The 17316-nt window shown below is 38.4% G+C and overlaps 1 protein-coding gene across 1 annotated transcript in view; it reads right to left on the reverse strand.

The window, feature by feature from the left end:
• Positions 1–17316, reverse strand: part of LOC107657123 (adenylate cyclase type 2-like) — a 64333-nt gene that overhangs the window by 2563 nt on the left and 44454 nt on the right. The window contains exons 3-24 of the mRNA XM_016445141.1: positions 16358–16564; positions 15165–15338; positions 14884–15033; positions 13205–13362; positions 12334–12445; positions 11571–11698; positions 11302–11460; positions 11053–11185; positions 10769–10957; positions 9580–9620; positions 8632–8712; positions 8425–8494; positions 8201–8298; positions 7987–8071; positions 7380–7517; positions 7170–7265; positions 6683–6861; positions 6172–6283; positions 5917–6075; positions 4440–4586; positions 3781–3885; positions 1502–1616 (exon numbers count right to left, since the gene is read on the reverse strand). Coding sequence (XP_016300627.1) covers positions 1502–1616; positions 3781–3885; positions 4440–4586; positions 5917–6075; positions 6172–6283; positions 6683–6861; positions 7170–7265; positions 7380–7517; positions 7987–8071; positions 8201–8298; positions 8425–8494; positions 8632–8712; positions 9580–9620; positions 10769–10957; positions 11053–11185; positions 11302–11460; positions 11571–11698; positions 12334–12445; positions 13205–13362; positions 14884–15033; positions 15165–15338; positions 16358–16564 — 2836 coding nt within the window. The remainder of the gene's footprint in view (positions 1–1501; positions 1617–3780; positions 3886–4439; positions 4587–5916; positions 6076–6171; positions 6284–6682; positions 6862–7169; positions 7266–7379; positions 7518–7986; positions 8072–8200; positions 8299–8424; positions 8495–8631; positions 8713–9579; positions 9621–10768; positions 10958–11052; positions 11186–11301; positions 11461–11570; positions 11699–12333; positions 12446–13204; positions 13363–14883; positions 15034–15164; positions 15339–16357; positions 16565–17316) is intronic.

Below are 17316 nucleotides of genomic sequence, written 5' to 3' on the forward strand. Positions count from 1 at the left end.
ACAAAGGAGTGGCTCAAGAAGAAGCACATTAAGGTCATGGAGTGGCCTAGCCAGTCTCCAGACCTCAATCCTATAGAAAATCTGTGGAGGGAGCTGAAACTTCGAGTTGCCAAATGACAGTCAAGAAACCTTAAGGATTTAGAGAGGATCTGTAAAGAGGAGTGGACCAAAATCCCTCCTGAGATGTGTGCAAACCTGGTAACCAACTACGAAAAACATCTTACCTCTGTGCTTGCCAACAAGGGTTCCCTTTCAGTCGGTCACTCCCGACGTCACATCGGCTGACCGACGAAATTGGGATCTCGCTTAGAGAGACCAATCCACTTCGAGTGTAAACTAAACGAGCCAATGCACATCGGTAGGCCGGGGCTCGCAACAAGAAGGCCAGTCACACTGGGAAAACATACCCGTTCCACTTGGCACAGGAACATTGAGGAAGCCCCATCCTTCCCGAAGGAGGTTTCAGGAGCACTTATTTCCCCCACTGTATATATATATATATATATATATATATATATATACTACTGTGTAGTCTTAGGCCATTAGTATTTTCACCAAAAAATAAAATATAAAATGGTATTAAGCCAGTTATTTCTATCTTTTTAAATATCAGTTTACATTTCCAAACACTGACAGCAGCCAGTTTATAAGCACTATTCATTTTTGGAATAGTTTTGGAAGATGGATGCAGAAAATTGCATTTCCATTTGCACTTCATGAATGACCCAAACTCAGGGCACATGCAGAGATGACTTTGTGTGGAGCAGAATTTTCTGCAATCTGTGCTGCTCTGAAAACACCGGATCACGAGCTGCTCAAATGTAAAACAACACAGTGCCATGTGCCATTCACTCTAAAACAGACAGCGGCAGTGCATATATTTATTTCAATGCAATCACAGCCTTCACAACTTAATAAATTGCACTAAGCCATTTTGATTTAATTCAACTAGCCTTAGACGCTTCTGTTTTTAGCGTCAGTGACATCACCTCTTAATTTTGGCTCACAGACATGATTGGCATCCACTTACTTGAAGCATAAAGCAGATCCAGTGAGACAGTGAGTTTGATCCTCAAGTAACTGCTGGAATGTGCTTTTCCCTTTTTCTAATAAAGTCTATTAGAGGGGATTTGTGTCTGTTATTATTATATATTTTTTAATCAGATCTCTGCCACAGATATGTACTCAGACTCTTAAATGGAGCATTTATGAAGCATTTCATGCCAGTTCCCAAGTGCATCTGTTACCCTGAGCTGCTGAAGATCTCTCTTATGAGCTGCCAGTGAGATTTTCAGCTACATCCCATATATATTGGTTTCATTTTTAACCCTTAATGCAGAAGTAAGAGTTGCAAAGACTGAAATGAAATATCTATGCAATACCTGGAGGTAAAGTGTTTTTCATCCTGAGTCTGAATAAATGCCAGTATTAATTCTGACTCCAAGCAATAACTGAGTAATTAACAATGGTGTAGAATTGAGGTTTCTGTAATCAGACTTACCGACACGAAGCCTGAACGTGTTGAAGGAGTGTCTGTTGATGCCGTCCAGCTTGCCGATCAGAGCGATGGCGAACTCCACCATGTTTCCTATCTGAGCATTCTGCCTCTCACGGTCCTGAGGGCACACACAAGAGAGCTCAAGTCAACCAGGGACACGTAAATTATGTAGCTTGAAGGACACTTTTGGAAAATGCTGGGTGGCCAGGGGTCAGAGAATAAAATGAACTGCATAGAAGAAAGGAACTTCTCTTTCAGTTGGTTTTTATATGTGCAGCCTCCTATTTTTATCACCTCATTCATCAAGTGCTCCTCAGTCACAAGTGCTGGTCAGCCTTTTCATTTTCCATAACAATACAGTTAAGGTGAATTGAAATCTTAAAGCACAAATGTGTTATTAAAATTCATAAATTATTTCAGCATGTTGACTTCTCAGCAATGTTCACTTCACATGCAAATCTCATACAGTATGTAGATCATATTCAAGAAAAGAAATTCACTATCATTTCTGTTAAGTCAAGGACATGAGATTGTAATTACATGCAGTGGTGTAGACTTAGGCTGATGACACACGGGGCAACTTTTTGAGCAATGTTTGGGCAATGTTGCCATCAACGGGCAACCAGGTGAGACACAGGGTCTACGACCGATCTAAAGTATTCAGATAGAAATTTCTTACCCATTCTCAATGGGAAAGTGCTAAAGCAACATTGCTCAAAAAAAGTTGCCCCGTGTATCATCAGCCTTAGCTTGATGTAAGAAGAAATGTATCAGTCCATTTTGCGTTAAATTGTGGTAGATCTGTTTCTATCAAGTTTTTGAAATTCGCTGTCACTTAAGATTTTTGCTATTTAATGAAACACATTTCTGTCAGGACCACTATGGTCAAAGATGATTGACAATTAGCATACAGTTTGGATTGGCGGTATGGTTCTGTTCTGGGCAAGAACTCCCTGCGCATCCATGCAGCCTAGCATGGATGTGAGCAGGGAGAGCAGCGATAACCCCCCCAGGGTAAACAGAACAGAACCAACATAAATGTATTGCAGATATCGTTAAAGTTCAATAATGATATGTGCACATTTTAGAATTAGTCTGATTCAAGGAGAATCAGAAGGCTGAATCCTGACTGACAGAGGATGGAGGAGGGTAATTAGCTATTGAGCAACGCGAAAACTGCTGATAATACTGAGGGACCTTATATATGAATGCTTAGATAGGTGTCGTATTCCCATAGGTAGATGGGGATCAGCTGAGAGTCAGCTGATGCGAGCTTGACTAACGTGACCTGCCAGAACTAACGCTACGCTAGATTTTGAGGTTTAAATATGCTGTAAATGGCCTGGTGCCATGCGGTGCGTATCCTGATGCTATACGTTTATTAATATAAAACTAACTTAATGAATCTTTTGCTTAGAATTAATAAGTAATCATACTAACTAACTTGAATATTTTGCTTAGAATTAATAAGTAATCATACTAATCAACCACTTAACTGTAATTTACAAAAATGTTTAACACCCTGTCTACACTCAAAGAAAGAGGAGTGTAAAACAAATTTTAAGTTTCAATGTAATAGAAATAGATCTTTTCTTCCATATTGTGATTGTTGGGGGGAAAATGAAGGACTGGGACTAGGTTCTATCCATCGTTGTAAATTATGATGGAGGCAGATCTGAATGTGAGCTTGCAGTCGACTGTAAGAAAGGGGCCGGGTTTAAGCTGACTAAACGATTGGAGATTTCCAGCATGCTTCACATGAGCATCGATGAATATTTACAATAAGATCAATAACATGCATTTAGAAAATTGATGTGAAGTTTCATTTGAAACATTACATTTAATGTGTGGATTGATCAGATTTATCTATTTAATTATCTATTTTGCGATTCAGTTAAATTTCTTTCTTAGTAATCCTGAAGCTAAGCCTCAGGATATGCAAATGCCGCCATCACTGATTGGTGCACAGTGACAGACTGCCGGCTTTCCATTTAGTAGCTACCAAATGTCAAAAGTATGACAGCAAAAGCTGACAATTTAACACAAAATGAACTGGTTTCTAAACCTACAACTAGCATGAGAGAGCATCCTCCTTCACTTTTTCTTAAATATAATATACACAAGATACCCGAGAGGTAAAGACAGTTGAGAAGTTAACGCAGTGTAATCGTTTATGCATTTTAAGAATGCATTTATTGAGATTTATGTGTTTGAATTCCCTTTGCTCTAGATGTTTATATAGTGGTATGGGGTGTCTTTGCATACACTATGTAGTGTAGTACCTGGCTGCTCTGTTCTGGAGGTCCACTCAGTCCCGCAGCAGCCATGTACGTGCTGCCGATGGTTTTAATCTTCTCCACACCACTGAACTTGGGCTTAGACAGCAACTGCAGGTAAAGAGAGGAGGCAAGGGCCAAGTGGATATCAGTGTTTCAGAGCAGTAGAAATCCATGCCATGATGTTATCTCACATTAAATGACAGAGAGAGTATGAGAGGATTCACACTGAAACTCAGCACTATCAATATGTGAAACCTGTATTTAGATCCTTCTCGGTGAACCAAATTGCTGCCAGAACTGTTGGCCTAAACTTTTGTGTGGTCAGTCAACCCAGAGCTTTGTTGTAGCAGTGATCACCAACAAGTCCTGGTTGTTTCCTGCTGAATCCTCAATCCAAAAGCAGTTCACACAAGTAAGCAGTTGAAGTGATATGAGTGTACATTTACACAACGGCTGCCTCATTTCATCAAATTACCCATGTGATAGCTGAGGTGACGCCCTTAGAACAAAGCATTTTGGATGTTGGTAGAGCACTATTCATATTCAATGATTCATTAATTCATTCAGGGAATGTCAGAAGAAGAAAGACTGGAATAAGGAGATCACAGAAAAGCAGCACAAATGCATATGCTTTGAGACATGAGACATGACATCACTCTGACCTCATCAAAGTCGGCGATGATCTCATTGAGGAGCCTTAAACACTCCAGTCCTTCTTTATTTATGTCACACTCAGTGTAGAACTCTTTGAAGTCTGGCACCGAGGCAAACATCACACATACGCAGTCATATGACTTATAGTACAGGTCCTGGAGAAGAGGATCAGAAAGACACATGCAGCAAGAGCTCAATTCTTCTGTGTCGCAATCATTCACATGGTACAACAGACAAAAAACAACAACAAAAAAAAAACGGTTTATTACAGGACATTCACAGACTATGTAAATACATGTGTAAAGATATGAGGCATGATTGATTCATGACAAATTATGTGGGTGTTTTGAGTAACAAAAAGAAAATTTTCACTAAATGCACTCAAAAATCAGAGAGGCACAAGACTAAATGTACTGAGACACATAAAAATCCTGCAAATTAGACAGTAAGAAAACAAAATGAAAAAAAAAAATCTATATAAATTGGGCTGTTGTTCAAAGGGTCAGTAAGATTTTTAAAAAAATAAATTAATAGTTTTATTCAGCAAGGACATTAAATTGATCAAAGGTCAGGTTTGAGTTAAAGACTTACATTGGTCCAAAAGAAAAAAAAAATAACTATTTCTAAAAAGAATGAGGTTATTTTGGCACCAACTCTGCATATTAGAATGATTTCTGAAGGATTATGTGACACTGAAGACTTCTTCCAAAAACATAAAAAAATCTTACAGACCCGCAAAAGGGACCTGTGTGGAAAAGTGTTAAATTAACATAAAAGTATTTCTGGACAGTGAGAAAAAGGAAATAAGACAAAACCATTGCACTTTTAGATAACTGTAATAATACGCTAACATTTCTTGTAAGAATGCAGATCAGGGAGGAATAAAAACCATTGTAAAAAAAAAAAACAATAAATCACAATAATTAATTCAGGCCTAAGTTTTGAATCTTTCTTAATTATGGTATGGTATAGTATAGACTGTGGTAGAAAATGGTTGAGAGGTTGCTATAAAATACAGTGTGGGATTCTCTGTATAGTGCACACTGTGATCTTAGAGTATGATATTGGAATGGTATGGTGGAGTATTGCATGATATTATCTTCTGTGGTATATGGCAGTGTTTCCCAACCTTTTTTGTCTTACGTACTGCCACAGCCCAATCTATAAGGCTCTTACAAACATTCATCTTTCACATATTATTTTGTTTCCTTAAAAAGATCTGCAAAACCATGAAATTATTAAAAGTTAGTAATTTTAATGAATTAACATTTGTTTCTGTTTTAAATATTCAACAAAGCTAAATCAAAATCTTTCCAAGTGCCCTTTGGAACCGGCTTAGGTACCCATGGTTGGGAATCACTGGTATATGTCTGGTCTTGTATGGGAGACATGAGAGGGTGATATACAGGCTCATCCCACCCATTCGAAGCCGGTTCCTACCTTGTATTTCCGGTTTAGTAAAGAGATAGCGGACAGCAGCCCCACCTCATTCTTTTTGTTCTCGCCCACGAAGAGAGCGGCCACGTGCGCAGGGAGAACATTCTCCAAAAGAAGACAGTTCAGGTTTTCACACAGCTCGACTTCTTCCTTATCGGTCAGGTTCTTGTTCTTCAACAGGAAGTCCTGACGATAGCAGTACTCATTCTGAGAGGAAGAGAGAGCGGACAGAGCAAGGATGGGCGTAACTCTCTGCCCTGACAGTATGGCATGTTTAAGGTGTGTGTGGTATGAGGCGTGTACCTGGTGGGATATGAGCAGCATGGTAAAGAGGAAGAGCATGATGTAGATGCAGCTCATGAGTTGTGGGTGCTTCATAAGTCCTGCTTTGAACACCATCAAACTGTCCTCCACACTACAAAAGACAAACACTGGACATGATTATACTAGAGATGCACCAATATTAAAATTCTGGCCAATACTGATAATTATTTCCATGTTAGGACTGATAAATTGCCAGTATTAAAAGTTTATTCTATTTTATCTAAATAAATGTAAAAATAAAACACTAAAATCAATTGTTTTAAAAGTCCCGTATGAACATTTTTTTGAAATGTGCTAAAAATTGTCATCAGTGTTATTTATCAATGTTAACAGTGTTATTCAAACATTATTAGATTAACTTTAAGTAAGTGTTAAAAGATGGCAAAGCTAATCTAAATGGAGGAGGGGGGGAAATAAGCATCTACAATTTAATATGCAATAATAAAAAATTATTTGACAATCAAATGCATGTGTGTTCGTGAGAGTGTACCTGCTGTGGTTGGTGTAGAGCAGGCAGCTGTAGCTGCTGAAGAGATTTTCCCGAGAGTAGAAGATGATGATGTAGGAAACGATAGAGACGATGAAGAGGAAGGCCACCTTCAGCTCCAAACTCACCCTCAAAAACACGCCACAGGCGATCAATGCCAATATACAGTTATATACAGAATACTGGAAAGACAAAATCATACAGAAACAAATAGAGTCATATTTGTTTTTTTTAAACAAGTCAACAGTTATAACTCTCTCACAATCTCAAATCAGGGACATCAAACATCCTCATTCACAAAGATGAGAAATAAATAAAGAAAATAATGTAATAAATAATAATGCAAATAATTTGTTAGGGTTACAATCTGGAATTAAGAGTATTCATAATTAGCTACATATAAAAACAATAGAAGTTTAGAGTATGTCTCCATGTAGCTATCCAAGTAAACGTGTGTGTGTGTGTGTGTGTTTGTGTGCTTGCTACTCACAGGCAAATATGGAAGGTCATCTACAAAAGGTAGATCGGGAACGGTGTTGTTATTTTGTCGCAAAGTGTCACATAAATTCTCTGGGGTTTTAAAATACTGTGGAGTGAAAAAGTTTGATGAGCAACAATGTTAAGAGGTGAACCTACTTTTGTAGTGCTTCAACAAAAACATATACCAACAATATTGTCTAAGCATTAAAAAAAGCATTACAAAGTTGAACATGGCAATGATGACTATGACTGCGGTGGCCACGGTTGCCAATGGGAGGCGCAGAAAAGGTCTCTTAACCACTGCTTCTGAAAGAGCCGAGAGCCACGTACATGACTTTAACTTCTCCGGAAACATCCTCTGAGAAATAAAAAGGGAAAAGAAGGGAAAGAACAGCTGTTTAAAAAAAGACAGAGCTGGATTTGACCTGAGCAAAAGCTCTCAAGGTTACAGAAGCCAGAATGTGTTGGAAAACGCAACAGTGTATTTGAATACATGGGGCAGAGAGGACACTGGGAGGAACACTGTATGCATGGGCGACTCACGTGTCATGGTATGTATATGTATTTATGTTTGTGACACTGTAGCAAATGTCAGTCTGTTTTTTGTTATTTCACATTCCAGTACAAGTCAGTGACAACAATGGACACAGCAAATTACATTCTCCATATTACAGCACAGTACACAGCAAGAGAGGCACTGCATGCTGCAGCATCTTTAAAACCACAGGGGTAGACCTTTATTGTGCTGGACACACAAACATACCCCAGAACCCATCGGACCAACTGAATGTCTGTGCTAAGGCAAAGGAAGGCAGTGGTGGTCTAACCTGTATATGACCTGCAAAACAGACGCACAGAGCCAAAAGCAGAACACACGCCAACACCGCAAATGCCAGCCCCAGCTTTTTACGCCTTTGAGAGAGAGACAAAGAAAGAGTCACACTCTTAGGGCAAATGGTTGTAACATATGAAGACATGTTCAGCACCAAAGTGTTAAATCGAGTCTGTCTATGGTGTTCAGCTTGTATTCATGACACTTACTGCTTGGTAACAAGCATTTGGATGATGAAGATGCATAAAAAGACGAAGGTGGCACAACCAATGTAGTATTTAAATCTTGGCATCTCTATAGTCCTGTACTGAGAGAAGCACACGCACATACTTTAATATTCATTTATTTGTGTTATTTGTTATTTTTTAAAATACAGTGTATGAAACAATGAAGTGTTAGGACATTTAAGTTAAGCCCACAGTAAGATATCTACCTGCTTTTCCAGGTCTCTTTTAGTAAACCACAGTGTGAGGCCAGAGCTCTCTTCAGACTTCACCCACTGCCTGCACACACACAAACAAACACACACACACACAAAAAACTCTCTTCACTCGTTTTCATGCATACTAAATGTACAACTTTAACCAAACCGGGCTTAATTCCATCCAAAAATGATTTTATGTGCTTGTTTATGACTAACTTGCTGGAGCTCAAATCATTGATGGTGGTGGTCATCTTGTCGTAAAGTTCTTCATCAAACTTAGTCTTCTGTGATTTATTCCTACAGAGACAGCATAAACAAATCATAGAGACAGAAACACACTTTGTACCCATGAAGTAACACACACACACACACACACACACACAATGCACATGTCTACATGTGCATGAGCACTGTGGGACAGGAAAGATGTTCATAGCTGTTGTCATGCTGTTATTGAGTTATATTTGACTGCAGCCAGTTCAGGGGAAGCTTGGGTGAATATATGTGTGAAGTCTGTAGTTATAAGTGGCTTGACTTGACTAGTTTTGCAGTTAATGCTTTGTGTAGTTAAATTATCTAAATAGATCATAAGAAAGAAAAGTTCTAATTTTTTTTTTTTGAGAATTGAGATGGTGTTTGTATTTGTGTCTGTGCAAATATGTGTGAGGCAGGATGCCGTGTGTTAGTTTAATTCCCTGAGAGAGATTGCAAGTGTCCCCTTGCAATGTGCCTCACGGCTCAGGAAGGAAAATTCTGTTTTCTTTCTCTCTCTCTTTGCAAGCAGAAACACACGCTTTTCTAAGCCCAAAGTGCACTATAATCTGGAAACACACTACAGGTGTACTGCGGGAGTGCAGCTATGGTCATGCTAACCGTATAACCAGTTAGCAGTGGCTCACTGAGCGTTTGCATTGTTAGTGTTGAAACTACGGGCCCCATAGAGCTGGCTGAGCCAGTATGGCTCCACTCACTTATATATGCTCAAGGGAGGGGCAGGTAAAGACAAGGACTCAAGAGACTCATCAAAGTTGTCAGAGAGCAACGGTGAGAAAGTCAACTTCAACATCGCTGCTTCAGTCAGCAAGACCAGGCAATACACCTTGTTTTTTTTTTCCTTTGAGACACACACAAAACAGACACACAGATGACACAAACACAACTCACCTCTCTGTAATTTTGGTTGGTACTGATCTAAGAGGGATGTCCTAAAGAGAAAGACAAACTTAAGCATCATTCATAGAGAGTTGCTGTCATCATCAACACATGATCTGCATACAAAGATCAGTTTTTGACCAAAAGACACATTGAGTAGTCCAAATAATTATGTTTTCTGGCTTCATTTGATATATCTGTGTGAATAACAGAATTAATAGACTGAATAAAACTGGCATTTCGAACTGTTCAATCCATCACACAAAAGTAATTTATGACGAGACATGCGAATATACCAAACAAATCAAATACACTACTTTCGTGCATTTGGTCCTTTTATGAAGCTTGACAGTCGTGGTCACAATTAAAAAAAAATGTTGTATGGAAAAGATTCTCCTTTTATGTTCCACAAAAATAACAGCACACAGGTTTGGAACACCATAACTTTTTATTTTATAATTTACTTTGTGTAAATATAATAATGAAAATATTACCCTATGACAGCATTACTTAAACACTGTCACCGCTTTTGAAGCATGCGTACTCTATCTACTGTATGTCTGTCAAAGAAAATGACGTTGCAAGTCATCTCGCTCACTAATGCACTCTATGAATAAATTACGGTACTTCAAATGCAAAAACAAAAAACAAAAGCACACACGTTTTTAACAGGTTGTTATGATGAAACAATATAATGGTAGAAGACAAGAAAAAAATAGTAAAATCTACTCAAATATTAAGAAGCCGAAAGTTGACATCATAAATCCTGACATTAAGACAAAGGTAACATGTGCAACGGATGCTTTCTGCAGATGCAAACATATGTTGGCCGCATGTATGTAGTAATTAATGGGGAAAATAACTGTAAAATGAAAGAACATCCCTTTTCAAAAAATATCAACTGTCCTGTATTCAACAATTTTTCTTTTATACAAACATTTTGGTTTTGGACGATCATTTTAAAATTTCACCGTTTAGTTGTTCACGCGGTCTTGCATCTTTTCACTGTATGTAACACTTTTTACTTTTTTATGCTGGGAATTTGCCAAAAAGGAGTTTTATCACACAGTTTGACAGACAAAATGGCAGATAACAACGAGGCTTATCAGCACAGTGATTTGATTGGCTGTTTGGGATGTCTGTCATTTGTCTGTCATGAGGTCAATTCTCATTTTTGAGCACTCATTCATGCGTTTCTGACCTTGCAGCGACCCTTTCCATTGACCATAGCATCTGTGCTGAATTCCTCTCGGCTCTGCAGATGGGCAAAAGGTTTAACAGCCCCCCACGACTCCAGGAAGCGTGTCATACGCACAGATGCTCGCATCTTCAAACCATCACTCACACGAGGCTTGGTGACACTGGGAGCCATCAGTGATGAGTCTTTTGACTAAACATAAACACCACATCAACATGTTCAGATTCACATACAGTGACATATGAGTGGCAGGCACACACTACTAATGTATGACTTAAAGTTTCTACCCTTGGGTCTATGACCAGGTACGTCTTGACGTTAAGCTCTTTGAGGTAGGGGTCTCTCAGGTGACCATTCCCCTCCTCCACCTCATACGCTTTGTTCAAGTGCTTCAGAGTCGCCTCTGTGATGTGAACTCGGCTAATGGAGAAAACGCAAATGTAGCATCTTATGGAGATGACATGACATTAATATGGACAGTACTCTGAATGCAGCTTAAAAAGTTCTTGATTGATAAGCGATTTTATTGTTCATACCCTGGTAATCCACCTGACTCCATATGATTGGCTAATGTGACATCATGTGACCACACATCAAACTGCCATTTCCGTAAGCCAATCACACCACAGAGGACATTTCCAGAGTGCACACCTACACGCATGTTTATATCCACACCTGTCGCCTCACGCACCTGCCTGCAAGTGATTAGGAAAATATTCAGCCTGTCATCTGCCACATATCTTGGCCAGTGCTAGGAAAAACACTGTAAGGAGAAATGCTGTGCTAATAATGATTACAGACTTACTTTATGGCTTCGCACATGTCCAGGCCCATTTTAACACAGTTTTTGGCATGATTTGGCAGGGAAACAGGGAGGCCAGACACACAGTAATAACAGTCACCAAGAATTTTTATCCGCATACACTCATTCTCCTACAGGGGAACACACACAAGCAGATACTAGTCATCTTCAAGAACAACTAATATATACAATTCAGAGCACAAGTATCTAATTTACTAAATCATCAATGATATTAGATTTGTTTAGGCACCAAACTGACTGATAATAAGATTGAATTTTAATAAATTTCATTATATAATATATAATGAAAGTGCCATTCAAAAGTTTGGGGTCAGTTTAAAATACCTTTATTCAGCAAGGATACATTAAATTGATCAAAAGTTAGAGTGAAGACCATTATGACGTTACAAAAGAATTCTATATTAAATAAATGCTGTTATTTTTAGACGCCACAAACATGTTAAGCAGCACAACTGTTTTCATCATTGATCATAATCAGAAATGTTTCTTGAGCATCAAATCAGCATATTATTTCTGAAGGGTCATGTGACACTGAAGACTGGAGTAATGGCTGTTGAAAATTCAGCTTTGCCATCACAGAAATAAATGACATTTTAAAACATATTCATGTAAATAAGTTATTTTAAATTGTAATATTATTTGCCAATATTACTATTTTTACTGTACTTTTGACCAAATAAATGTTGAACATAAGCGCATAATTATATTGCATTATATACATTAAGTCCTATATAGTTATACTTACTTTTGCAATCTGGTCAAATTTCCCAAAAAGTTCATTCAGCATAATCACAAGCTCCTTAGGAGAACAGTCACTGGCCAGACGTGTGAAACCCACTATGTCAGCATATAGGATGCTAGCAGAAAGCAGACAAAAAGAGACACTCTTATGTGTTTTTGTAGGAAATTCTGGAACTGAAACAAAGGGGAAAACATGCTTGCTAGTTTGAATCTCAGGTCAGGTCAAATAAGAAGAGGCAGCATTTAGAAGTTATGATTGTGCCGAGTATTTTTTAATGAGGAGAACAGAAGCAGCTCAGTGTCAGCTGTCTGAACGCCCAGAAAAGTATAAAAACTTCATAAACACAGCTCATGGAAATTAACCTTGAAGACCCAGCTGTTCTCAATGCTGACTACAGGACCAAACACACACACACACAATCCATGTCATCACACTCCTAATGAACAAGTTCAAAAAGAGAGCAGGCCCCATGATTTTCAGCAGGTGAACAGCTCTCTACTGTTTGCTCACACACACAGGTGAGTGAATCTGTGTTCTATCTGAGCAGCTGTAATGGGAGGCAAACAAGCCGTCTATCTAAATATAAACAGCTGCCTGAGAACCAAGCATTGTGAGCATGGGACAAAGAATATTAATAGATGCACCCCATCCCCCATCTTCACTCTTGGGGTTGATGGGAAATAAAACTAATTAAATGAGTGGCCTCATGATGAGCACTCTGAGAGTCGGGGCTAACAGACTGACCATTCATTCACTCTCAGGACTTGATTAATGAGGAAGGGCTAAATTAGAGCATGGAAACGCAGAACAACACACAAACAGCTCTAGATATGTATGACGGTGTATATGTGTGTGTGAGCACACAACGTGTTACCTGACGTTCTCATGTCTCTTCACGTAAAGACTGTGGAAGTTGTTGTCACGGACCATACGCTGCTGTTCCTCTTTATCTTTACACTTGCAGCGCTCCATTATGGCCAACTTCATCTTCATGGAGATGTACACAGGAAGCACTGACTGTAAAAGGTTTTCCTACAGCACAACAAACACATACACATATTTAAAGATAATACCCGTGAAATCATACATCCAGTTTACTGTTAAAGTCTGTCTGTGAATTAAACATATTTATTTTTTAACATATTATTTTCTTTCAATTCAATTCAATTCAATTTCTGTCTAATCTTGAGTGTCCTATTCTCTCTCAGTTTCAACTGTTGTTTGACTGTAACAGCTTAAGTGTCAACAGGCTAAGAGATCTGTACTATGAGAGGGCAATGAGAAACTAACAGATTATACGGTTTCATTCAGAAGAAGGATTTTACTGTGTCTTGTAAGGACACTATTGCCCTGTGTGTATAAATGTTTGTTTTAAGGATTCACCATTGTTTGTGAGATTTATTATTCTGAACATATACCGTTAGGGAGGTTAACAGCCAGTCATTAAACTCTACCCTGCTTTTCACTGTTCTCCATACAAGATGTCACTTCTTCGACAACACTCATAACAAACCAAGAAACAAAAAGAAGTTTAAAAACGATACAAAAAGTTAAGCCTATTTCAGTAGAAACCTCCTTGATTCACTTTTCAATGTCTAATATACCCATCAGCTGTCAGATTTGAAGATGAATTAACCATTATATAAAATCATTAAATAAAAAGAAAAAAAAATCCAAAATTTCAAGAGAAAATTTCCAAAGCCAATATTCAAAGTTCATTTAAGGTGAAGGTTGTTTAAGCCTTATGTAGTTTGAATACATCAGCAGACTGAAGAGAAATTCAAAGTTTGTTTTATTTAAAGAGAAATTTGTTTGAAAGCTACAGTATGGGGCTGCTAGAGATGGACTTAAGACTAAAGTATACTTATGTTTTAAAGCGTACACTAGGGTATTCATACAATATTTTTTACGTGCGCAGCCATTTTTCTAACCACGTGTACTCTGTATGCTCAGCTCACTTATGTGCCTTTAATATTTTTGCACTAATTAGCTTGTCCAAAAGGTGACAACTCTGGCCCGACTGTGTCCCGACTGTTTCACAGTCGAAAAACAGACGGAAAAACAAACATGACAACAACAATTCATTAACAAGCCACTGTAGTTTAAACAAGTACAAAGAAATCAGTCATAACTTCTGGAGAGAAATAGCGCAGACACTGAACAAAGTTTAAACTTTCTAGTGCTACTGTATCTATTTCTATTCTGTGTGTTCTGTCTGTGACCAACTGAGTTCGTGTACACTCTCAAATGGAGTATACTTTGAAAGGCTGAATTGGCTGTACACATACACCAAGTGTTCACATCAAAACTGAAGCACACTTAGGGCTTTTGTTACAGCTGAAAAATGTGGTCTCATTTAAAAAAAAAAACTTAACCCATGTTTGTACAATAACAAATTTGAAGTCACAAAAATTATATAAAACAGATAATTTGATACTCTTGCATAACAGACATAAGTATGTATATTTACACAGAGCATTATTTGCATTTGTTTCTCCTATATGTTTGCTTTGGCTGTGTCTCTGATTTGTTGGAGTGAAGTTGTATGAGCACCTGCTGTCTCTTCTCAATCTCCAGTTTCATGCGAATGCCAAGGCAGCGAAGAGTATCCTGAAATGTCTGCCTGAGAGCTTTCTCCATCAGAACCTTATGAAATGCACCAACCATATTTCCACAAACAAACACCACAGCATTTGATAGCAACTAGAGAGGGAGAGGGAGAGGGAGAGGAAAACTGACTTTTAACATTGAGATGTTACATCCTTTTCAGCTTCTTTTCATATAGGTTTGCTGAAGCTGTAAACCTTTCAACCAATCAGAAACCAGTCTTTTACCTGATTGGTGATGAGATGATTGGTGAGTTTGTGGGGTAACTCGACCACTGTGAGGTGCACCGAAAGAACAATGATGTGAGACAGAGAGGAGATGATACTCAGGGTCACAGCGTAGCTCATTTGGAATGGTAGCATTGTGTAGACTGTAATGATGATGAAGAGGAAGAAGGGCACCTGGAGAGAATAAGATGACGAGTGCAACATTAACATTTATTTAAGACTGGCCAGTATTAAATTACCGGTTACTGCCAATATTGAATGCTTCAATGCATGACAGAGAACACGTAAGAATGCTCCTTCTTTAAAGGGCACCTATTATGCCCCTTTTTACAAGATGTAATACAATTCTCAGATGACCCCAGAATGTGTCTGTGAACTTTCAGCTCAAAATAGCCCACAGATCTTTTATTATATGATTTTGAAAATGTCCATTTTAAGTGGAAGCAGAAACACGCTGTTTCCGTGCATGTATCTTTAAATGCAAATGAGCTGCTGCTCCCCGCCCACTTTTCCAGAATAGGGCTGTGCCTTTACAGCTCACACCTCAGATACTCTGCCAAAACAAAACATCTGTCTAGTTTTGATTATCATGTATATCGTGCTGAAATCGTGCATTTTAAAGCCATATCAGTGTAAACTAACTTCTGTTTCTAATAAGACTAATGTCTTATTGCATTTAAACTGTCAAATACACACAAGGTTATGTCAAAAACACACATATGTTACATAAACACAGTCGGTTATGTCTGAAAGTAATTTCATGTTTATATTAGATCTGTGACAGCAGTGTAACATGCAGTACCTACTGCTGTCTGTGCTGTTAATATGACCCAAACAATAAAATAAAAACAAAATCACTCACTGCTCTTGACCCAATAACTTCTATAGCTTTAATATGATGACATTTCTTACTTGAATGCTGTTTTTAAATGCTCTAGCTTGATGATAAACATGACGTCACATTGTACAGATTTTGCGAACGGCTTGTTCTGAGACACTGCTTATGATTTATGGGGATTAACAAAAAGGAGTGGGTGGATTTTTATCATTATAGTGTGGTTGTGTTCACACACTGCCAACACACATTTATGTCCAAACAACATTTAAAAGTGAATTTTGCATAATAGGTGCCCTTTAAAAACCACTCTTGTCATGTGAAATCTAAATAAAATATTATAGCTAGTGTGTGTTACCTGGTCCCATGGTTGTATTGGTATTTCGGTTTCTGCGCTGAAAATAAAGGTGAAGCCCATTGTGAGGTGTGTGGCCCACACGGCGAGGCCGAGTAAAGTTCTCCATCTCTGAGAGAGGGTCTCTGTACAGATTAATATAAACACAGCCAGGAACAAACACAACGCTCCTCCCACAACTCCCACAAATACACCATGGACCTTTGCATCCTGAAACACACACACACACACACACACACACACACACACACACACGTGGAGAGAGCAAGGTGTTAGGGGCAAACATACATATCACATAAGCCAGCTCATTCAAGGGGTTTGGAAAAAGCAGTATGTATGTGTGTGGAAGTGGGTGTATGTCATGCTTTGAAAAAATAAAGAGCACTGTTCAAAAGAAATTTGCTAATGCTCTATCTAGAAAAACTTTGTGAATGTGTGTGCGTCTACATGTTTGTGTATGCAGTCTATCTTGGAAACATTAGTTTTGCACATTAGTTGTCATGGAGCCATTAAGGGACTATTGCTTCCCACACTATTTTTCCCCCTAAAGGCAGAAAAACTCAAACATAAAAACACAGAAGCCAAAAATCCTTAAAAGCTCCAGAGATCACTTCATGCCATCTGTCACAAAGCTAACACTAGTTTAAAACCAGACACCATCTGAGTGAGCATTTTTTTTTTAAGATTTATTTTTTGGCATTTTTGCCTTTATTATGATAGGACAGTATGATGACAGGAAGCGAAGTGGGAGAGAGAGAAGGGGACAAGATCAGGCAAGGTTCACAACCTGGGACTCAAATTTAGGATGCCCAAAGCACAACGGCACCATATGTCGGCGTGCTGCCAAATTGTGCCAATGAGGCTATCGGCACCCATCTGAGTAAGCATTAATAGCTGCAACACAAAGTTGCAACAAGGGAAATATATATATATAAAAAAAGCCTGCCGGGCATATATATATA

This window comes from Sinocyclocheilus anshuiensis, unplaced genomic scaffold (genome assembly GCF_001515605.1).
Source record: "Sinocyclocheilus anshuiensis isolate Anshui unplaced genomic scaffold, SAMN03320099.WGS_v1.1 scaffold944, whole genome shotgun sequence".
Lineage (NCBI taxonomy): Eukaryota > Metazoa > Chordata > Actinopteri > Cypriniformes > Cyprinidae > Sinocyclocheilus > Sinocyclocheilus anshuiensis.